The sequence below is a fragment of the Maylandia zebra genome, linkage group LG2 (assembly GCF_041146795.1).
Source record: "Maylandia zebra isolate NMK-2024a linkage group LG2, Mzebra_GT3a, whole genome shotgun sequence".
NCBI classification, from domain to species: Eukaryota; Metazoa; Chordata; class Actinopteri; order Cichliformes; family Cichlidae; genus Maylandia; species Maylandia zebra.
The window spans coordinates 39441967-39464238 of NC_135168.1; the positions used below are offsets into that span (position 1 = coordinate 39441967).

General features: G+C 43.1%; 1 protein-coding gene across 3 annotated transcripts in view; it reads left to right on the top strand.

Moving 5' to 3' along the window:
• LOC101482509 (bifunctional heparan sulfate N-deacetylase/N-sulfotransferase 1) overlaps window positions 1-20945 on the top strand; it is a 51707-nt gene extending 30762 nt beyond the window's left edge. For all 3 annotated transcript variants that reach the window (XM_014412348.4, XM_023154677.3, XM_004571716.4), the window contains exons 2-15: window positions 4830-5847; window positions 8343-8825; window positions 9581-9668; window positions 10062-10216; window positions 11046-11231; window positions 12404-12532; window positions 14556-14738; window positions 15184-15280; window positions 15600-15723; window positions 16587-16761; window positions 16881-17051; window positions 18221-18330; window positions 18872-18974; window positions 19061-20945. In XM_014412348.4, the coding sequence (XP_014267834.1) occupies window positions 5302-5847; window positions 8343-8825; window positions 9581-9668; window positions 10062-10216; window positions 11046-11231; window positions 12404-12532; window positions 14556-14738; window positions 15184-15280; window positions 15600-15723; window positions 16587-16761; window positions 16881-17051; window positions 18221-18330; window positions 18872-18974; window positions 19061-19180 (2670 nt within the window). In that variant the 5' untranslated portion in view covers window positions 4830-5301 and the 3' untranslated portion in view covers window positions 19181-20945. The remainder of the gene's footprint in view (window positions 1-4829; window positions 5848-8342; window positions 8826-9580; window positions 9669-10061; window positions 10217-11045; window positions 11232-12403; window positions 12533-14555; window positions 14739-15183; window positions 15281-15599; window positions 15724-16586; window positions 16762-16880; window positions 17052-18220; window positions 18331-18871; window positions 18975-19060) is intronic.
• Window positions 20946-22272: the final 1327 nt, after the last annotated feature.

Below are 22272 nucleotides of genomic sequence, written 5' to 3' on the forward strand. Positions count from 1 at the left end.
CAGTCTGATTACACATTAACAGGAATTGACTTTAATATAGCTCTGATCGGGGCAGGCCACTATGGCTGGAAATGGAGAAATCTGAAAATATATACATCATTAGAAGGTTTATCATTTGGGGAGGAAACATTTTACTAATTAGCGTTCAACCAAACCGGTTAGGATTAATTTGTTTCTCTTTTTTGTTTCTTCCTGTTTTAAAAACAAATCTTTTGGCATTTGACTATTCGTCAGAACAAAATAAATCTTTAGTGTCCATGTTCTTAATAGACCACTATAAATGTGTTACTTTGTTGTTAAATCTACATTGTTGTTTCTCTTATCACAAATATTCTTGTGTATTTCAATGTTTCTTCCTGCATATCTGCTGACATACGCTCACCGGCCAGTTCATTAGGTACACGTTGGACCCCCTTTTGCCTTTAAAACTGGAAGCACTCCTCAGAGATTTTGGTCCATATTGACATGACAGCATCACACAGCTGCTGCTGAATTGTCAGCTGCACGTCCGCGATATAAATCTTGTAATGTAGATTCCTCCACATCCCAGAGGTGCTTTATTGGATTGACAATCTGGTGATTGTAGGGGTCATTTGAGTACAGTGAACTCATTGTCATGTTCAAGAAAGCAGTTTGAGATGATTTGAACTTTGTGAAATGGTGTCTTATCTTGCTTAAAGCAGCCATAAGTAGACTGCTTCACTATGCATAAAGGGATGGACATGGTTGGCAACAATACTGCCAAGAAAATAATCCCACACTTTTACTGCAATCAGCAGCCTGAACCAATACAAGGCATATATCCGTGCTTTTATGTTGTTTATGCCAAATTCTGACCCCACAATCTGAATGCTGCTGCAGAAATCAAGACTCATTTTTTTCTGTTCTTGTCTGATATGATTGATACCCGTTGTGGTCTTCTGCTGCTGTCGCCCATCTGCTTCCAGGTTGGATGTGTTGTGTATTCATCGATCTTCCTCTGCATACCTTTGTTGTAACAAGCAGTTATTTAAGTTGCTGTTCCCATCTTATCAGCTCACAGCAGCCTGGCCATTCTCCTCTGACCTCTGGCATCATGGCATTTTTCTCCCAGAGAGCTGCCACTCACTGGATATATTCTCTGTAAACTCTAGCGATGGTTGTGCGGGAAATTTCCAGTAGATCAGCAGTTTCTGAAATACTCAGACCAGCCCATCTGGCACCAACAACCATACCACATTTAAAGTAACTTAAATCACCTTTCTTCTCCATTTCAATAGTAAGTTTGAACTTCAGCCGGTATTCGCAATCATGCCTCTATGCTCATTGAACAAAACAACTTAGAGCTTGTCATGAATCGCCGTGCGGCAGGCAGGAGTAGGACCCAAAATGCAGGACTCACAGGCACGAGGGAATGAACTCAAAACTCAGCTTTATTCGCTGGCAGAACAAATATACAAACTAAACTAAACTGGGAAACCAAACTAAGAACTCACAGAGAGACACAGGGAGATCCACACACGGCATGAGGGACGACGTCACACTGAACAGAGGGAGACGCAGACAGAAATACACAGAGGGTTAACGAGGGAAGTGGGAACACACGGGGAACACAGGTGACACTGATAATCATAACGAGACAGGGCGGGGTGAACTGAACACTGACGGGAGAGGTGAAACAGGAAGTACAGGAGGAGAGAGAGCACGAGTAGAACCCCAACGTAACAGGCAGGGGAGACATGGAATAAACACGAAAGGGGACGAGGGCTCATAAATACATAGAGGGTACACAGGGGGAAGAGAGAGCACGGGGAGAACTTAGACATAATGGGCAGGGGAAGCATGGAATAAAATACAAACATACAAGGAAACTAAGAACGCTGGGCCAACATGGCCCAGGACCATGACAGTACCCCCCCCTCAAGGGCTGGCTCCAGACAGCCCAAACACAGAAAAACAAAACCAAACAGAAAACAACCCAGGGCGGGCGGCGGGGGCCCAGGACGGAGGGCCCGGAACAGAAAACAAAAGAGGAGCACAGCAAACACCGGAGCCCAAGAAAACAACCCAAACACAGAGCAGTTCAGGGGGCCGACCATGCGGAAGGCAACGGCGGAGACGCGGAACCAGTTCAGGGGGCCGACCGTGCGGAAGGCAACGGCGGCGACGCGGAAACAGTTCAGGAGGCCGGCCGTGCGCAAGGCAACGGCGGCGATGCGGAAACAGTACAGGAGGCCCGCCGCGCGCAAGGCAACGGCGGCGACGCGGAAACAGTTCAGGAGGCCGGCCGCGCGCAAGGCAACGGCGGCGGCGAAGGAGACGACGGAGCAGTTCAGGAGGCCGACCGCGCGGAAGGCAGCGGCGGCGGCGAAGGAGACGGAGCAGTTCAGGAGGCCGACCGCGCGGAAGGCAGCGGCGGCGGCGAAGGAGACGACGGAGCAGTTCAGGAGGCCGACCGCGCGGAAGGCAGCGGCGGCGGCGAAGGAGACGACGGAGCAGTTCAGGGGGCCGACCGCGCGGAAGGCAGCGGCGGCGGCGAAGGAGACGACGGAGCAGTTCAGGGGGCCGACCGCGCGGAAGGCAGCGGCGGCGGCGAAGGAGACGACGGAGCAGTTCAGGGGGCCGACCGCGCGGAAGGCAGCGGCCCAGGACCATGACAGAGCTAGCTGCTTATTTAGTTTAATGTCCAATAGTACATTAAACTAAATAAGGTGAGCATATGCCAAAAGGCATATGCTCACATATTTAAAAGGAGGAAAACTATAAACTTACTATAATTTAAAACTAGGAACTCACTGTGGTGAGGTGAAAAGATACTACAACAGAGGACAAGGGGGGACAGCAAGTATATCTACACAGGAGGGTGATGGGGGGAGTGGAAACAGCTGCGGAGAATGAGACACCGTTAAACCAAATCACAGTGAACAAGACAAAGGAAGCAAAAGTAAAAACAAAGCACCAGGACTACAAACTCTCAAAGTAAAACAGGAACTGATGACTTAATGAGGAAAACATCATACACGAGACATGAATAAACTAAATGCAAGAGGCTTGACACGGGAGGGAGGAAAAGAGAACTAGACTAAATTCGCTAGGAGAAGGAATACAAGACATAATCTAAACCTCACACAACCCTGAGATCTCAATATATATCGAGTAAATAAACAAAACTAGAAAGTCCAAAAACTCAAATGCTGGGAAAACAAACCCATGACCATAAAACCATAACACATCATCGTGATACAATTTTAAGATCAAGTGAATAAGGTTTGTTGATTAATATTCTGGTCCTCATTATTGGAGCCATGTAGATTTCTGAAGCATCTTGACGCTGAGAAATCTAAAAAGAAAACTGTGCTTCTTTACAGTGGTAATAGTTGTCACCCTGGTCATGTCCTCTGCTTCACTGTTTCCATCAGGAGTCACTTCCTGTGGCTAATCATACTTTGATATGCTGTGGCACGAACCCTGGCTCCATAAGAAAGGAACAAACAAGGTACCCGGGGATCTTCAAGCAACCAGCTCTGTTGGTTTTTGTCTGCACCGCTGTGATATATTCTCTGAACACCCACTGTTTTTTTTCACGGCCTCTCTTTACATTAGTCTCTGCATCCCCATGAAGGGAGAAGTTGGACACGACTCAGAGAAAAAAGACGTGCAATTTCTTCCACAGATCTTGCAGGAGGCAGATTTAAGGCATCCTGTTAAGCTTAGCTGGAAGGATAGCCGGGGCAGAGACACTTGCCAGACCTTGATTCTCATTAAAAGGACACCGGATGCACTTGATTTTCTCCACTTTGGAATTCCGTTTGAGCCGAGCTCAGCGCGGCCACTTGTGTATTTTTGACGTTACTGCTTACTTTTAATTAAACCTAGGTTTATCGGGTTACCAATAAACCCTTTAATGGCATTATTACATCTACTTTATGTCCCCTTTGTGTCTTGCTGGGTTTCGTGGTCACTGTTTAATGTCTTCGGGTTGAGGGGTATGTGTCTCTAATGCAGCATCTATGGTTTTTACACAGGGATGTGTGCACGGTGCAATAGCTCTTCCCGCTTAATGGTCAGACCATTTTCCATGCAAAGGTAATGATGCTCCATCTCATTTCTCCACCAGGAGACTTAATGGAGAAATGATGTTTTTGTAAGTGACTCGCTCATACCATTCTCATGCTGGATGCTTTACTTTTCACACTTGGCTTGATGGAGGTTGCCTAAAGGGCTGGTATATTATGTTAGGTCTGCTGAGGGTATGGAAATGTATATAGAGTGTGATAAGGGATTTTTTCCAAGAGTAAAGGATCCTTTTGTTGCCAGGTCTGTCTGTCACTCCCATCCACTCCTCTGCTCTTGGATCGCTTCCCTTCCATCGGCTTGTTTTTCCTTTCTTCTCTCCGTTTTGGTTCCGATACTGTGCGGATTTGAGAGAAATAGAAGGCGAATGTCCCCATGGGTGATGGCTTCACTTGCACGCAGTCACACAATTCTGAGCTGAACTGGGAATTGGCTCACCCTGAAGCTTTGTCACTCAAATTTTGCCTATTGATTGTGTGGAGGCTGCGTGAGCGGGTGATTTGTGTGTGTGTGTGTGTGTGTTATGTTTGCACACACAGGGGTTAGGCGTGTGTGTGTGTGTAGGGGAAAACTGGCAGCTCTTACTTTGTGTAGGTGAATGCAAGGACTACTTTGGAGCGAACTTTTGGAGTGCTGGCACTGCCAGTATGCAACATCTCCCACACACGGCTAATCCCACTCAACAAAAGAACGTGATATGCTGTTTGTTCTATAGGAGCTGATGCTTGTGCTGTTAGATTTTAACGCTATTTCCTTCTGTCTTGCCGTTTTTCTAGGTCAGGAGATTTAATCCTGGGGGAATGCTGTTGAGATGACCTGCGTGGCCTTTGTTTCCTCAAGAGATTATTCTCCAATCAAAAGAGTGGAGCAAAATCGAGCCAGGACATGCTTGACAGGTTTACATGATGGACAGGTGATGGAGTCTTCCATCATCTTTCTCCACCAGTGACTCGGCCTGCCAGCTCTCCCCGCGAGGCATAAGTGTGTACCAGCAGTCCAAGGCCCCTTATTTGTTTGCCATGGTGACATAAGCAGTGCTGCAATATGAGGGAGAACCAAAACCGCCTCATTTCTTTCTCCAGTAGCTCCTGCAGCTGCTATCTTAATGCTTCTTATATTTAGCTCCATAACAAGGCTGACCTTGCTCTGAGAATCCCCTGCTCGCTGTCCTCTATCCACACTGAGAGAGAGACTGTCCCCCAAGGTGTGCTGCTGAGCCGGCGCGGCAGAGCGGTGTGGCGTGAGACGATGCTGGGATGTGTGACCCGCCTCCGTCGGCAGGTCCGTCTCCTCCCCCTGCAGACCTCGCTGATACTTCTCTTCCTCTTCTGCACCGTCAGCGTCTTCATCTCAGCCTACTTCCTATATGGCGTCAAGCGGGAGCTGGAGCCATCAGGAGGGGGTGTATCCGGAGCCGAGGGAGCATCCGCCGACACCGATGACCCAAGGGTCACTCCATCCCGACTGCTGCCTTTGCGGCCTGTCTCAGGGGGCCCTGGGGCAGATCCCGGAGGGACAAGGACAGAACCTGTTGTCCTGGTGTTTGTGGAAAGCCAATATTCTCAACTGGGGCAGGAGATTGTGGCCATTTTGGAGTCTGGCCGATTCAGGTACCGGACTGAAATCTCTCCTGGCAAAGGGGACATGCCCACATTGACGGACAAAGAAAAGGGGCGTTTTACACTTGTTATTTATGAGAACATTCTCAAGTATGTCAACTTGGACGCCTGGAACCGAGAGCTGCTGGACAAATACTGTGTGGAATATGGAGTAGGCATCATTGGCTTCTTCAAGGTTAGGACAACACCACACTCCTTCTGCCTCCCCCCTTTCTCTCCCCTCTCTCACTCACACCTTCTGCCCTGTCCATCTGGCTCCACCGTCTCTAAGGAGATGGGATTCACAGAGTTGGAAAGACCTGCCTGGTTCAATATCACTCTGTCCCACGGCAGTGTCTTCTGTCTCTCTTATGTTCTCTGTATCAATGTTTTTCTTTATTCTGCAATCTGGCCTTCTTCTCTTTTCTTCCTCAGTGTCTTATTTCTCTGCTTTGTTTTAACCTACACATGCATTCCCCAGCCTCCTTCTCCCTCTGTGTTTCTCTCATGCTCTCTCCTTTTTCCTCTAGATCAGTAAATCCGTAGATGCTTATGTTTGCCCAAGGCCAGCTTTTTTTTTCTTTCTTCTAAGGTGTTATGGTTTTAATCACCATTTCTGAGCCATGTACAGAAGATCTAGAGATGTAGAAGAAATTTTAGGCAGGTCATGGTTTCCTGGCAGAATTTACCACAAGGAGAAAGAGAAAGCAACCAGTACACTTACACATCTGCATGATTGATGTCGTTGTCCCGTTTTGGCCTTTCCTTGATGGATATCAGCGAGTTTGTTACATACACATGAAGTCCACTACAGACGCAGATGCATTGCTTCTAATTAGACTCCAGCTGTACAACAGTGGACTTGCATCTGCTCTGCATCTGTAATTAGCTTTGGCTACTTTTTTCATGTAGCCCTACAAAGTTTATTTGGATTATTTGTGATTTACAACTCTGTGTTGTTTACAGTTAAAACTCTACAGGGTTCACATGACTGTGAACACGAGTAGCATGTCTCCAGAGTTTTGCACACTGTAGAATTTCCCGTATAGCAAACATGATATGGTATGTTTTTGGTCATGTGTAGTCTGTGCAGAATAAAATAGTTGTTTTTTTAAATGAAATAAAATATTTCGACTGATATAGTGGCTGATATTAGCCATTTGCCAATATATCGATATTGTTTTCTCATATTAATAAAGACTCATAAATAACTACATCTAACAACTGTTAGGGAAATCATAAAAATTCTGTGTATTAGTGAGGCTTCATCTCCTTCATAAAGCACGCCTGATATATGGAAAAGGAAATTGATGTTGCATGTGTGCTTGTTTATTTTTCTACATATTAGGTGCTGATAAGATAAAATACAAAGAAAAATAAATACAATTAGATAGTTAAGCATTGCAATAGTTGTTATCTACAGCCTCGGGGTAATTTAACTCCAAATGATGCGGGGCAAAAGAAGCCAGAATGAACGAATGGTTAAAGAAAATCAGCTGATTTGTTTTTTATTAGATTTTTAAAACTACTAAATATGATCAGAGATGTAACGTATAGTTTGCACACATGAATGGGAAAAACGGTGACGTGACACCACGCAGTTTGTGTTAGTGTCAACTTTTCTCGCTAACACCCACGCGCTGTTTTGTATTTCTAAAGGAAGACTTAAGTTGTGCAACATGAAGTGACTGTAAGTAATCATACAGCAAATCAAGCGAATACACTTTTTTTCACGTGTAGTCTGCGGAGAATAAAATGCTCCTTTTCATTGAAATTCGAGCTTGACTGAAATGTTGGCCAAGTTTTCTGCCCTGTCGGCATCGGCCACGAACACAACGGCAAACGGCTGATTGGAGCAGAGTCGGGCGGAGCGTAAACGAGTAATCCACGACATAAACAAGATTATATTTAAATGGTTTCCTTATGGTTTGTTAATAGGGACTCATAAATGACTGCACATACCAAACGTTAGGGAAAGGCGTTTATATTTTGTGCATCTAAAAGAAAAAAAAATCTGACTTTTAAATCACCAAATATTTGTAATTTTGTCAATCTCAAAAATCTAATGTCAGACAGGCTCTAAATGCAGTCTACCTCACAGAGCAGGCCTAATTTGTAATTAGTATTTGTATCACTTTCTTCATATTAGTTTCTGATAAGATGTGATGAAAAGAAAAATCAATTAGATGACATGGGTAATCACTTTATTTACATCCACAGCCTCGAGGTAAATGAGTGTAACAAATGAACGTTTCTTTAGATATAATCACCATCATGTGGACACTGCACAGTGTATATTAGTGTTAATGTTTCTAACTAACACCCAAACACTGTGTTGAAATTCTAAGGAAGAGTTATGTTGAAGTGCAAGATGAAGTAAGAGAGAATCAGGGAATGGCAAGTTTTGGCGGGGAAATTTCATTAAGCCTTTGCTGAAGTCTCAGTCTCAGAGTCTTTGAGAACACAGCAGGAGGTTATTCGTTTTGACTGCAATCTCAGGGCATAGCAGATTGAGCATAGCAGGTAGAAGCTGCCTCATGCCTTCACGTTTGAGCAGGCCTGACATTCCTTATTTCACACATGACTGGAGAAATTGGGGAATTATTTCCAATGCATTTCTGTCTTCATCACTCCAGTGTATGATGAATCTGTGTGATTTCTCTCTCGTCTCTGTCTCTCTGTGTTGATCAGGCCAATGAAAACAGCCTGCTCAGTGCACAGCTGAAAGGCTTCCCCCTCTTTCTTCACTCTAACCTGGGTCTGAAGGACTGCACGGTCAACCCCAAGTCCCCGCTTCTCTTTATCACTCGATCTGGGCAGCCGCTGCCAGGTCCTCTCCCCGGAGATGACTGGACCGTCTTTCAGTCCAACCACTCGACATACGAACCCGTGTTACTGGCCAAGACCCAATCAGCTGAGAGCGTCGCGTCGATGGGGCAGAATGCTGCTCTGTTGCCGTCAGTGGTGCAGGACCTGGGGCTTCACGACGGCATCCAGAGGGTCTTGTTCGGCAACAATCTGGCTTTCTGGCTGCACAAGCTGGTGTTTGTGGACGCTGTGGCCTTTTTGACAGGGAAGCGACTCTCGCTTTCTCTGGAGCGCTACATCCTTGTGGATATAGATGACATCTTTGTGGGCAGAGAGGGTACCCGCATGAAGGTGCCTGACGTAAAGGTGAGTTTGTGTTTCAAAGTGCTAAAAAAAGAAAAACATCTTCTCAGAATAGTAACTGAACCCACTTATCTATTCATCAGCCGCTGTTTTTCAACAGCCCTTTGCTGGAAAATAAAAAATTGCCTCACACATAGCATGTTCTACCCTCTGCCAGTCATACAGAAACCCCTTCTTCTCACTCCTCTACTCCTTTTGAATGCATTCGTCCCAGTAGGCTGCTCAAAGCTGACAGGCCCCACTGCTCACACTGTCACAGAAGCTCCACAGCAATGAATATTTCAGGGGCCCAGAGACATACAAAGAATGTTGAAAAGCTCCTTGCTTGCGTCCCCTCAGAGCAGAACAGGCTCGCCTCACATGTGGAGGCAGAGGGTATGAGAAAAAGTTATGGAAGAGGCATCAAGGCCCCCCTCACTGGCAGCGCAGCAGCTAGCTTTTAGAGACGCATCACACCCTGACATGATGGAGAAATCTGAGCGAGAGAGAGGGGGTGTGCACTGGGAGCCTCATCCAGCACGGAGATCAAATGAAACAAACACCCGAATCAGAGGAGAGCAAAATATCAAACAGAATGGAGGAGAGGAGTGAGGCAACTGGGAGTGGATGCTGGATGTTTACCGAAAGAAACTTTCAGAATAAAATATGCATGTGGGCACAAGACCGAACGGGTGTTCGCGCTTTCTCATTAATGCGCTCGTGCACCGGTTTCAGCGCATCGTGTATTGACTCACCCTCCTCTCCTCCTACTGTTTCAGGCCCTGCTGGAGACACAGAGGGAGCTGCGCACCCATGTGCCCAACTTCACCTTCAATCTGGGCTTCTCAGGGAAATTCTTTCACGCTGGTGAGATGCAACCCGACGAGAACTTTTGCCAGTTGCTGAGATAAACTAAAATAAATAAAACTTCAAGCTGGTGAAGTTGTGATTCATATTCTTTAATTTTGCTTCTCCTCTCTGTCCTCTCTGTCATGCCCTGACTTTGTCCATTTCCTGCTTCTCATTTCTCAAATGCTTCCTTCTAATATTTGAACTCTGTCTCTCCCTTTGCCTTGCTGACTTTCATTTCCTCTCCCTGTCATCACTCGCTCCATTTTACCTTTGCCTCTTCTTTGTCATCTCCCATTTTTATATCTTCAATTTCCTCATAACCCACCGCCCCTCATTTTTGCGCTAACCCCGTTCATCTCCCTCCATCTCCCCCTCTTCCTTTCCCATGCTATTCTCTCTTACGTCCAGGATCTGATGAGGAGGACCTGGGAGATGACCTGCTGCTTTCCTATGTGAAGGATTTCTGGTGGTTTCCTCACATGTGGAGCCACATGCAGCCCCATCTATTTCATAACCAGTCCGTGCTGGCCGAGCAGATGTTGCTCAACAAGAAATTTGCCATGGTGAGTCAGCTTGGGGGTAAAGGTCACATCGCTGTTTTGAGTAAACACAGTGATCGGCCTTATCTTTTGCATATCCTGCTGTTTTGATTTAAATAGGCAGTCTCGGACGAGCTGGTGACGTTTTTGCAAGTAAAAAAACCCAAAAACAATAAAGATTGAAGCTCACTTCAGTTAGCGGCACACGTGCCTCGAGCAGCTGTTTTGTCTGTAATACAAAAGGGCATCTGGTGCATCTGTGCCTGTAGCCAAAAAAAAGTCTTGCGTTGTTTTGATTAAGAATGCAAAACTAGTGCAATTTTAATCAGATGTGAAGATTCGGACCTGCATGTCTTCTGTGCAAGAAGACGCTGTGGAAGTAGGCTTGCTGAGGCGTCGTTCGGCTCTTATCTAATATCTCGCTGTGGCTGCTCTTTCCTTCCTCACTGCTCGCTCACTCACTCCTCAAACAGAGACGCATAAAAATGAACTTGTTCAAAAAGAATGATTTCCATCTCCACTAACAATGTTAGCACGTGCGACGCATCTTCTATGACCCCTTTAACAGTTAAAAAACAAGTCTAAGATTTAACTGCACAGCAGCAACGGGAAATTATAGGTTTGGTAGAGCTCTTAAATGGTGTAATATGAGCAACAGAACAGCGAGCCCGTTATTAGTTGCATAAATTTGCACACGCTGCATTGTTTTCCTGTGAATTCCTTCTGCTTATACAGTCAGTGTGAATACAGCAAAGAAAACGCAGACACCCTTTTCAAATTCAGACAATTCTCAATATCCCCAGAGCTTGACGGGTGTCGTTAAACCTCGCCTCGTTTTCTTTTTCATCCCCAGGAGCAGGGGATCCCCACTAACATGGGCTACGCGGTGGCTCCTCACCACTCGGGCGTTTACCCTGTGCACATACAGCTGTACGACGCCTGGAAGAAGGTGTGGGGCATCAAGGTGACCAGCACAGAAGAGTACCCGCATCTAAAGCCTGCTCGCTTCCGGCGAGGTTTCATCCATAGCGGCATCAGTGTAAGGCAACTTTTCATACACCCAGGCATTCGAAAAAGCCTCGTTATCTTCTTACCTCTGGCTTGTTAGCTTTCTCTCCACTTGGCTTCTCAACATCCATTACCTTCTGAGCCAATAATCCCTTTCAGGGGGCTCTTCTACTATTTATCTTCTACTATTTACATATTTTATCACTCCCCCCTCCTCCTTCAGGTCTTTTATATTTATTCCTCTCTTATGACCAACTCTCTTTTCAACCTGTTCTTTTGCCCCTCATCTACTGCTCTCAGCGTGCCCGCTTTTCCTAGATGATAATTGTGATGACAGTGTTATTATTTTCCATCTTTGGAATCAGGAGTCCTGCAAAAGGCCAGTCCTGCTTGGTTGTATTTCCTATCGAGTGCCAAATGATAATGTAGTCAAGTGAACCAGTCTTGCATGAGACACCTGTCTAGGTTGCGCTGCCTAGGAGGCCTCAGCAGCATAATGGAGACTGACATCCTTGGCAACAGCATAGCGAGTGTCTGCATACAGCAATCATTGAAATGTCAGCACTCCCTCCTCAAAAAAAAAAAAACCAGAAAGAAAAATACACTTGACTTTATTCAGCTTCGGATCCGAGTTGGTGCTGAAGTGAGCAAAATTAAAGATGAATAGAATACATTCAGGAGGTTTTAAAAGGTGGGTGGGTGAAGGGGGGATCTTATCCATTTCTTTCCCAGGTTGACCTTCACTGCTGATAAGAGGCAGTGCAGCCTCAGTCCAGTTGCTTTGTAGTGCTGGCATTCAGTCAGCCTGTGTGGTCCCACAGTTCTGTTCCTGTCCTTGAGATAGAGCAGTCTGAATGGACAGTCTCCACTGCTTACTGATGATTGATATTCAGTTCCCCTGACACTCCAAACTGTAAACGCATTTCCATGAATTTCCATATAGACTCGGAGTGAATAAGAGGTTTGCCTTGGCTAGATGAGCTGCATAATATGAATGTTATTGGAAGCAAACAATGTGTGGGGTAACTGCTTGGAGTACTGACAGCTTCGCTCTGCTCTCAGCGGAGGGCTGATGGTGTGTATTTATTTGTGACAATGCACTTCTCATGATCCTTTTTTTTTTTAACGTGAGTGTGTAACTTCATTCCCTTTTTGTTTCCTCGCTCTTGGTTTGGTGACTTTGTGTTTTTGTTCGTGTCGCAGGTGCTGCCCAGACAGACCTGTGGTCTTTTCACGCACACTATCTTCTACAAAGACTACCCGGGCAGTCCGAATGAGCTGGACAAGCTCATCAATGGTGGAGAGCTCTTCCTCACTGTTCTTCTGAACCCCGTGAGTCAATTACACATCCGCACAGCACCTCGATAGTCTTGCGAGCTTGGAAAAACCGTTTTACTGATGGTGTAAATTGAAATTTAAACGAGGGACGGGACAATGACTAGTCGGTGAGTCACACAGGGATGTCTGCATCAAGCGCACTCTTTTTTTTTTTACTCTGCTGCGAAAGCTTCTGTCGCTGGAGCAAAAACAGTGTTGAGAATTCGTTGTGTTTGTCAGCATGTTTTGTTTGAGATGATATAAATGGGTTAGTCTGGTCTGAAGATAATTTTTGCAAGGCTTTACTTTTTAAGTGAGACTTGTTTGTGTCACATAATTATAAAGTGTTGTTTCAACAGTTTTTTTTTTCTTTTTTTAAACTGCCACTTCCTCTTTTGCTCGAAACCTTTTCCCTCATACTGCGTATAATTAACTGTGATCCAGGAAAAGTTCATCTGAAGGTTTTAGTGGCTTATTGAGAACTGGGGCAGCATGCTCTAATATTTAAAGTCTATTATACTGTATAGTGATAGTAATGAATGTCAGAGTCATTCATCTGTGATTAATATGTTTATTTTTATTTTTTTAATAATGTAGTGCAAAAGTCTCGAACCACCCCTCATTTCTTTATATTTTGCTAGGAAAATGCAGTAAAGCATAAATGGAAAATAGTATCCGGGGCAAAACCACAGTTTGTACAATTTGAAAACATGCGGAGGTCAAATTTTAGACTGACCACATCAGGCAAAACATTGTTAGGCAAGCTCTGTTGTCATCTTTTTTTATGTAGTTTTCAGGAAAAGCTCTCCAGGCTTCTCGAAAGACATTCAAAGCTCATTTTGGGGTGTTGGCTGTGTTTTGCTATGTCCTTTGTTAAGATGTTCCCACACTGTTTCAATAATATTGAGGTCTGGACCAATCCATGACTGATAGTGCTGCATTTTTTGTTTTTGTTTTTCTGACCGTTTACTGCATTGGTCCATTCGTTTGCGTTTCTTGTCATGCTGAAAAGGGAAGCTGTTGCCAATCAGATGCTTTCTGGATGCTATCACATGGTGGATCCAAATCTGTCGATACATTTCTGTGTTCATAGTTCACTTTTGACAAGAGCCCAGCCCCTCGAACCATGACAGAGTCTCCATTGTGTTGGGCTCCTGACCCCCTCCGTACGTCTCAAGAGTGATTTGAAATTAAAAAAAATTATGTTTCAGTTCATCACCCTGTAAGACCTTTTGTCACCTTTTTTCAGTTCAGTTCTTGGGTAATTTTGCTTACCATTTTTGCTTACCACTTCTTCTTTTGTCTTTCAGTTATCTAGTTTCCTTAAACTGTTTTGTTATGTTTTGCTTTGGGGTTTTCAAAGAACACACTGTACACTGTGGTGAGGTATGCCGATAGCTCTTTGGAAATCACATTTGTGTTGCAAGAATACTATTTTACTTGTGTAAAACTCTTTTATCTTGCACATTTTTGCACAAAGTAACAAAGTGCCTGAAGATGCACTTCAAAACTGCTAAGTTGCCTTATGTTATGTGTAGGCTCGACTGGTTCATCACTTGAGTTCGGGGCCTTTTTGTGCTTGAATGATTCATAGGTCAGTGTTTAGTGTCATTCCTCTGAGAACATTCCTCTGATAATGGTAAGAAAAAGTGAAAGACCTTCATAAAACCTTGCAATGAAATCTGGCTACTTGGAAGCAAAATATTTTTCTAAAAGACAGGTGGCTCAAGACTTTTTCACAGTACTGTAGTACTGTTGGCAAAGTGTGCTCATAATAATGTACCAGAGTTAGGATTTGCTTTTGTTTGACATAGGCAGACATTTCTCACTTGAAAAGCTGGACTCACTAAATGTTTGTCATTTTCTGTTCATGAACTAATCAATTAATCAACTAATTGTTTTATTTCCTGTCAAATTCACATAATCACAGACAGTTACATAATGTACACAGTTTACCACGTTTTCAGTTCAGACCATATTTTGTTTGTCTTCTTCCCCTTTTATAACTCTCTCTCCACGTTTCCCTCTCCGTTCGCAGATCAGCATCTTCATGACCCATTTGTCCAACTATGGGAACGACCGCCTCGGCCTATACACCTTCAAAAGCCTGGTCATGTTTGTCAAAACATGGACCAACCTGAAAATGCAGACCCTGCCGCCTGTCCAGCTGGCTCAGAAGTACTTCAGCCTGTTCCCATCTGAGAGAGATCCCCTCTGGCAGGTGAAAAGAACATACTGAGTGTAATATTCCTTATTTTTTATATTTTACTGAAACTCACAAAGGAGGGACGATTCCAGAACCTGCTCCAAGTCTGCGCACGTATTCTTAGAGCTATGAAAATGAGAAAAACAGCATATGTTCACAGTGGCAGCTATTGCATAGCTTAATGAGCAGGCTAGATACAATTACAGCCCATTACGGGGGTATCATCCTTGCTGTAGTCAGTATACACCATATATCACCACCGCACAGGCCTATTGCAATTGTTGAGATTTGCAACACTGCAACATGTAGTTAGATTTTCCCAAGTTAGGCCGTGTCATAAATCAAGCAAAGCCTGTGCGTAATACCTTAATGATGGCCACTTCACCATTTGGTTGCTCTCATATCTGTTAAAAATTTGTAACACTGGATGTTTTTTCAATGTGTTTTCTGTTGGGTACAGGATCCTTGCGAGGACAAAAGGCACAAGGACATCTGGTCCAAAGAGAAAACATGTGACCGCTTCCCCAAACTGCTCGTCATTGGTCCTCAGAAGACAGGTGAGAAGCAGTACTTCAACACCCTCTACAGGACATAGCTAGAAGTGATTAAATGTGACGATTGCCATTGTTATTGTATCTTTATTTCAGACATATACAGAAAAAACAATATATACATGTTTAGCTTTACTCAGTACATTCAGCCATTCAGTTCAAAAGCAGAAGTTATCTTATGAGAGGTTGTCACCGTGGTTGACTGTAGATGTCTGTTACATTACACTTAAATCTGCTTTCTAATTATATTGTTAGAGACTTCCTCTTTCTTCCTCTCACCATCTTCATCATGTCAGTGACGCTTGCTGTGCTGTTCTTCACTCAGGGACAACAGCACTCTACCTGTTTCTTGGCATGCACCCTGATCTGACCAGTAACTACCCCAGCAAGGAGACTTTTGAGGAGATCCAGTTCTTCAATGGGCATAACTACCACAGAGGCATTGACTGGTATGTATTTTTACACTCGCCTCTTTTTTGTGCAGTGGGAAGTAACACTTCACGAGTCAGAAATATCCCCATAATATAATTAATGTTCACATTTTTTCACCCCACCCCCCCCTTGTCTGGTGTGATGCTGCAGCATCGAAGCAACTGACAGCAACTGTTCACAGTGCTCTTAATTTAACATCCCTCTTCGGCGTGTTGGCATATACGCCGGACTGTGAGTGGAAAAAGGCAGTTTTCACTTGTAATTATAGTCACAGTTGCTTCACAACTTTGCTGCACCTGCATCTGGAGTTACGTTCTCCCATATGTGTAGGTAGGAGCACAGGTTAGATCATTTGCAGTTAAATCAAAAGAAAAAAAAACACAAAGTGGCAACGGCAGTGAACAATTTATTTTCACTTTGTTAGTAAAAAGCAAAAAAAAAAAAAAGCAAACGACGCCACCTCACAACAACAAATCCACTCATTTGTGACATTGCCGAGAGCAAGACCAGCAACGCAATTAACACCCATTCATCTAAAAAAAAGTCACTGTTTTGAGTTTCCTGCAGGTTTAATTGACTTCGAGCAGCATTAAAGTGAAGCTTCACGCGCCACTGCAGACAATCTGAAAACAATCCAACACAAAATTTACTTGGCAGGCTGGAAATTTCTATGAGTGGGCTGCCCAAATATTAACATTGTATAACACTATAGAGTGATGGTTTTTTTGTACTCGGGGTGCCAAGCTGTTGTGCATGGTCAATCACCCACACAGTGAACAGAGAAATAATCCTTATCTGCAGGTTGCAAATTGGACCAGATCAACTCTGGCTGCTTGTAATTTTTTTGCTGTGTTTTTGTGTGTTTTTTTTAATGCATTAGGTATATGGAATACTTCCCTCTGCCTTCCAATACTAGCTCAGACTACTACTTTGAGAAGAGTGCTAACTACTTTGACTCTGAGGTGGCAGCTCAGAGGGCTGCAGCTCTCCTACCCAAAGCCAAGATCATCACCATCCTCATCAGCCCAGCAGACAGAGCTTACTCGTGGTACCAGGTTGGTGACCTGCTACTCCACTAATCTCCAAACTTTTGAATAAACGCTGCTGTATTATAGTTAGAGAATTATTTCATCCCAATTAAAATACTCTCTTCACCTTTTGTGTCTGTATGCAGCACCAAAGAGCCCACGATGACCCAGTGGCATTGAAATATTCTTTCCACAACGTCATCACTGCAGGGCGTGATGCTCCTGTCAAACTACGGGTCCTCCAGAATCGCTGTCTGGTGCCAGGCTGGTATGCCATCCATCTGGAGCGCTGGCTTAATTTCTACCACTCCAGCCAGGTACCGAGGGGAGGATGCTTTGTTTAGTGGGGGGGAAATGTGCAGATGCACCCAAAGTCATTATAACAAACTAAAACAATGCTAGATGTGAAAAAACTTTACCACTACTATGAAAAAATAAAGATAACTACCTGAAAAGGTTTTGTGGACTTTGAACACTAACAAAAATAAAATAAGAATACAGAAGAATTGAATATTTCTGTCCTTCTATTATTTATTAATTTGGCAAAACTTTAAACTAAAACAAGCAAACACACTTAAACTAAACTGAAATAAAATCAAAGAATAAAAATGCTAAACTAATTACAAAGTATACAACTAATTTAATAGTTGAATTTAAATGAATTTAACACTCAGGTTGTATAAATGTAGGTATGGTAAATCACTTGTGGTAAGGGTGGCTTGTTCTCTCTTTGGTATTCCTCATAGTCAGTGTTTCAAATGCGGGTGACCTTGAAGAAAGAGAGCTGCTCTTTGGGGACACTCAACAGCAAAGTGAACACTTGTTGCTCAAAATCTCTAAGCTGCACAATGAGTCGGGATTAACTGTGAGCGTCATTACTGAACAAGAACGTCCATAAGAGTCAGCTCTGGTGGATTCTGGCTAACAGATCATTATATTCAGACTTGTAGGTCTAAAATATGATCATTTATAATAAATAATACTTCTAAAGCTTGACTAATATATTGGCCAATATGTTAGTCCTATTGAGAAATTAGAATTTAAAAAATAAAGAAGTGGCTGGAGGATCTCTCTTCAACCATGTTTATAGTGTTCGTGTTCATAGTTTGCTCACTAGAGGGAACTACACAACTTTCCTGTCCGTGACACGTTTCCACACGCCAAACAACCAGCTGGTCCAAGCAGAGTTGGGCAGATCGTAAAGCACAATTTCATGTGAAGTTTAAATAAGATATGTTTTTTATTTCATTGCCATATTATCCTAGTAAAGACTCATAATTAACTACGCATATCAAACTTTATGGAAATCTGTTTATGCGTCATATGAAAGGAAATATCGGCCGATAAACCTGATTCTTAAATGAGCAAATAAACTGGTATCAGTCTTAAAACTCCTTTATCAGCTCTGCTCATTATTAATTTGAGAGTGTCTTATAGCTTTCTGCATACCCAACTATCCTCTTCCTGTTCACATACTGTTTCCCAGGTGTTAGTTTTGGATGGACAGATGCTGAAAACCGAGCCTGCTTCAGTCATGGACAAAATCCAGAAGTTTCTTGGCCTCACTAACATTATCAACTACCACAAGATCTTAGCGTAAGTATCTTCATCCCAGCATGTTGCTTTCAGCTGCCAAGTTTACAAATGAACTTGCAGCTGCATTAATAGCTTTCCTGCCTTCAAATGTAAATACAAAGATGGGATTTGAGTCATTAGCTTATTAAAAAACCTTAGCTATCAACAGCTCCCGCTAGTAAAGAATTAAGACATTTAAAAAATCATTACATTAAAAAAAATCTAAATCACTTGGCTTTTAAAAATGTGTTTGTCTCATGGTTAATTTGAAGGTTTGTCAGCTCAAAAAAAGATTTCTCCCACCCTCCTAAAATACATGCTGAAAGTTCTAAGTGTGAAGATCACACTTCTTTAAGTTGCTTATTGGAATGGGATTATTTGTGGAGCCGTCAAACATGCTCATATGTCCACGCGCTAGAAAACAGCACGTGGACATATGAGCAAAGAAAATATGACGGAAACACAGTAACTGGGGGGAGATTTTAGATTTTCAATATTAGAATTGAAATTCTAAATAGTCGTTTCTTATTTCTCAGTGTATTCTTGTGTTTTTTACGTCCAGGTTCGACCCTAAAAAAGGTTTTTGGTGTCAGCTGCTGGAGGGGGGGAAGACAAAGTGTTTAGGAAAGAGTAAAGGACGCAGGTACCCTGATATGGACCCTGAGGTAGGAAGAATTATCACATTATAGTATGATCTTTTTTTAATTGCTATATTTTAGTTTAATATTTGCTCTATTTTTGCATTCTCCAGTCCCAGGCGTTCCTCAGGGAGTACTATAGGGATCATAACATTGAGCTGTCTAAGCTGCTCTACAGGATGGGACAGCCTCTACCAAGCTGGCTCCGAGAAGAGCTGGTCCACACCAGGTAGCAGCACCACAGGGGAAAACCACACCTCCTCATACTGAACCACTAATATTCCCTGCTGGGGCTCACTGGCCTCATGGCCTGAAATGTTGAAGATCCCAATTTGTTTTGACTGAGATTTGAGGATGAGACATCCGCATACAACTCAAGACTCAACTGTGATCTTCCTAAATAGGGCAACAGTGGGCAAACCAGGAACATGGAAGCCTTAACGGTGTGCACTGAAGAAGAGACCGGGGAAGACTCAAGAGGACGCACACGAGGGATTGTCGGTGTTTGATAATCACATGGCCGTTCTCCTCAATCAAACTTATCATCACTTGAACTTCTTCCTGGAAATCAGAGGAAGGGAATAAAGTCTGAAATTTCAGTTGTGGGACACAGGTGATGGAGAGCATCACCTGTGTCCCCGCCAATGAATTTTCACGTAAGGAGCACATTAAAGCAGGCTTAATGGATGATATCCCGATCGCCTGAGAGACATTGGTTCCAAATGCCTTTGATGCACGTGTTTGTATGAAGGGAGAATGGGACGTCTGAAGTCTTGACTTAGGCTGCATGTTGTAGCCTTATTTGATAGGCCTTGGTAGAATCTAGTTATCACGTTACAAGTGCCAGGACAAGAATCTTCCTTAAACTATTACCACATGGACTTTTCATGGCTCTTTTTTTTAAAGTGTTTTTTTTCCTTTACTTTGATTTTAACGTCTCTGTAATGCGGATGGCAATGCATTGCTGTAGAATGTACCAAAATTAAACACTTTAGCGCCATTGGTTTCATATGGGCCAGATGTACAGTACAGTTGCGTACACTGTTTTCAGCTTAGCATGCTCTGTAGCCAGTTTTACAACCATTTGATTGGCTACAGCAGGAACATAGGACGGGTGATGAAAGCACATTGTTTGAAGATAAAAGGTTACTGGAAAGCACACTCACGAAATTGTTCCTACTACAATCTGTGAAGAAGAAGATCATAAGCTAGCTACTGTATGTTAACGCCACACTCTGGTCCCACAAGATTCAGAAGATTGTGCATCTCAAAATCTGGTGTCAGCATTGTTGTTGTTTTTTGTTTGTTTGTTTTGTTTTGTTTTTTAATCACAGCTGTTTATGTTTTCTTATGTTCTGTTTCATGTCACTCAATAGAAAAGGTTTCGTTTGGGAGATTAAAAGCTGACTCTGCTTATTTAAAAACAGAACAAACACTTAAAGTCACCCGGCAAACCAACAGTTCGCCCAGAGAGACCGCTCAGACATTTTGGTTGTCGGTCAAGGTGTTACCACTGCAACTAGATGTCAAACGTAGGTAACAAAAAGCTGCTCTTCTTGCAATAGTTTTGTACGATGTTCTGATGTTATAACAATGCACATGACGGTGACTTTATAATGTAAATAATGCGAAAACCCTCTGTAGACCTAAATTATTGAATGTGTTTGGGTTTACACTCTCCATCAGCCCATTGTGTGAAATGTCAGTGCTCTACTGAGGGGGAGTGTGGAAATTTTTATTTTATTTTATTTTTCTCCTCACTGTGCAGAGGTGTGTCGCTGAGATTCTTTCCTCTCATGTCCTCTCACTGCCAACTGTTGTACAAAGGTACTGAGTCTCTCCATATAAAGTATTAAATGATAACACATAACAGCAACGATGGTACTAATCTCCTGGACTGTATGATAAAGATTTGTAATTGTTGTCAATAATTTTTACAGTGTAACTAATATTGTCGGTGCTTTTTAATTTGCAAATAAAACACCACTGTATTTTTCAGTAGTTGGATCTTTTTTCCTCTCCTTTCTCTGCTGTTTGGCTTCCAGCTGTTTTTGTTTGTTTGTTTTACATAAACAGCTCTTTCATTTAATAAAGTCATGCAAAAGCCTACCTCATGCTATGATTATATAAGAATATGGAAACAAGATTAAACAGTGGCGGATCTAGAAAACTCTACATTTGGGTGGGGGCAAGAGGTCTAGGCAGGGTGGCACATACCTCTTCAGTGAAGGTTGTGAAAATCCCTTATCAGAATCAGAATACTTTATTGATCCCTGGGGGAAATTATTTATATGAATATGTCAACAAAATATCCACAAAACACTTTAAATTATTAAGTGCATGATCTCTTCTAAGAAAACAAAGACAATTAGGTTGAGAAAATTAGTTGGGGACAGAAAATTGGGGTGGGGGGAGCACGGATCTACAGCATTGGGTCAGTTGCCCCCCTTTGCCTCCCTGTAGATCCACCCCTGAGATTAGAAGATGAGCCTAGTGTCAAAATGCTCACAGAGTCTTGTGAAAAGGGAAGTTTCTTCCAGGGTTGGATGCAGTCCTGTGAAGTCCATCCATAGGAATTAAGGAGTGTAAGCAACTTTGTGTTGCTGCTAGCTAAAAGCTAATTGCTTGAAAACAGTCTGATCACCTCTAGAACAGCAGTTTTGGTGGTTTGATGGTTTTATAGCATTCGTTTGTGTCTTGTAACACAATACTACAAATTTCCCAGGTGTGAAAGTCCCGTCAAAGACACCCTAAAGGTCAGTCAGTACAATGCTCAGATACTGCACACAACAAAAGGCCAACAGCTACATGTCAGACTCTTCAGGCCTCTGTTAGCATGTTAAATGTTCATGACGGTATAATTGGAAAAAGACTGAACAAGTATGGCTTGTTTAAGGTTTTGCCAGCCAAAAGCCTCTTCTCTCTAAAATGAACATGTCACCACAGCTTAAGTTTGGAAAGTTGAACAAACCACAAGATTGTTTTGAACGGTCTTGTCTGTCTAAAGGACAAAGTAGAAATGTTTCACCAGAGTCACATTTGGTGAAAAGCAAACGTAGCATATTAGCACAAACACCTCATAGCAGCTGTCAAGCATAGTTGGCAAGAGGATTTGGGCTTGGTTTGGAGCCACAATACCTGGTCACCTACAGTTACTGAGTCAACCATAAACTCCTCTGTATACTGAAGTATTCCAGTCAAATGAGAGGCCATCTGTCCGGCAGCTAAAGCTCGGACAAAACTAGGTCATGCAACATCGCAGTGATCCCAAGCACAGCAGCAAATCTACAACAGAATGGCAAAAAAGAAATGTCCTAATCAAAGT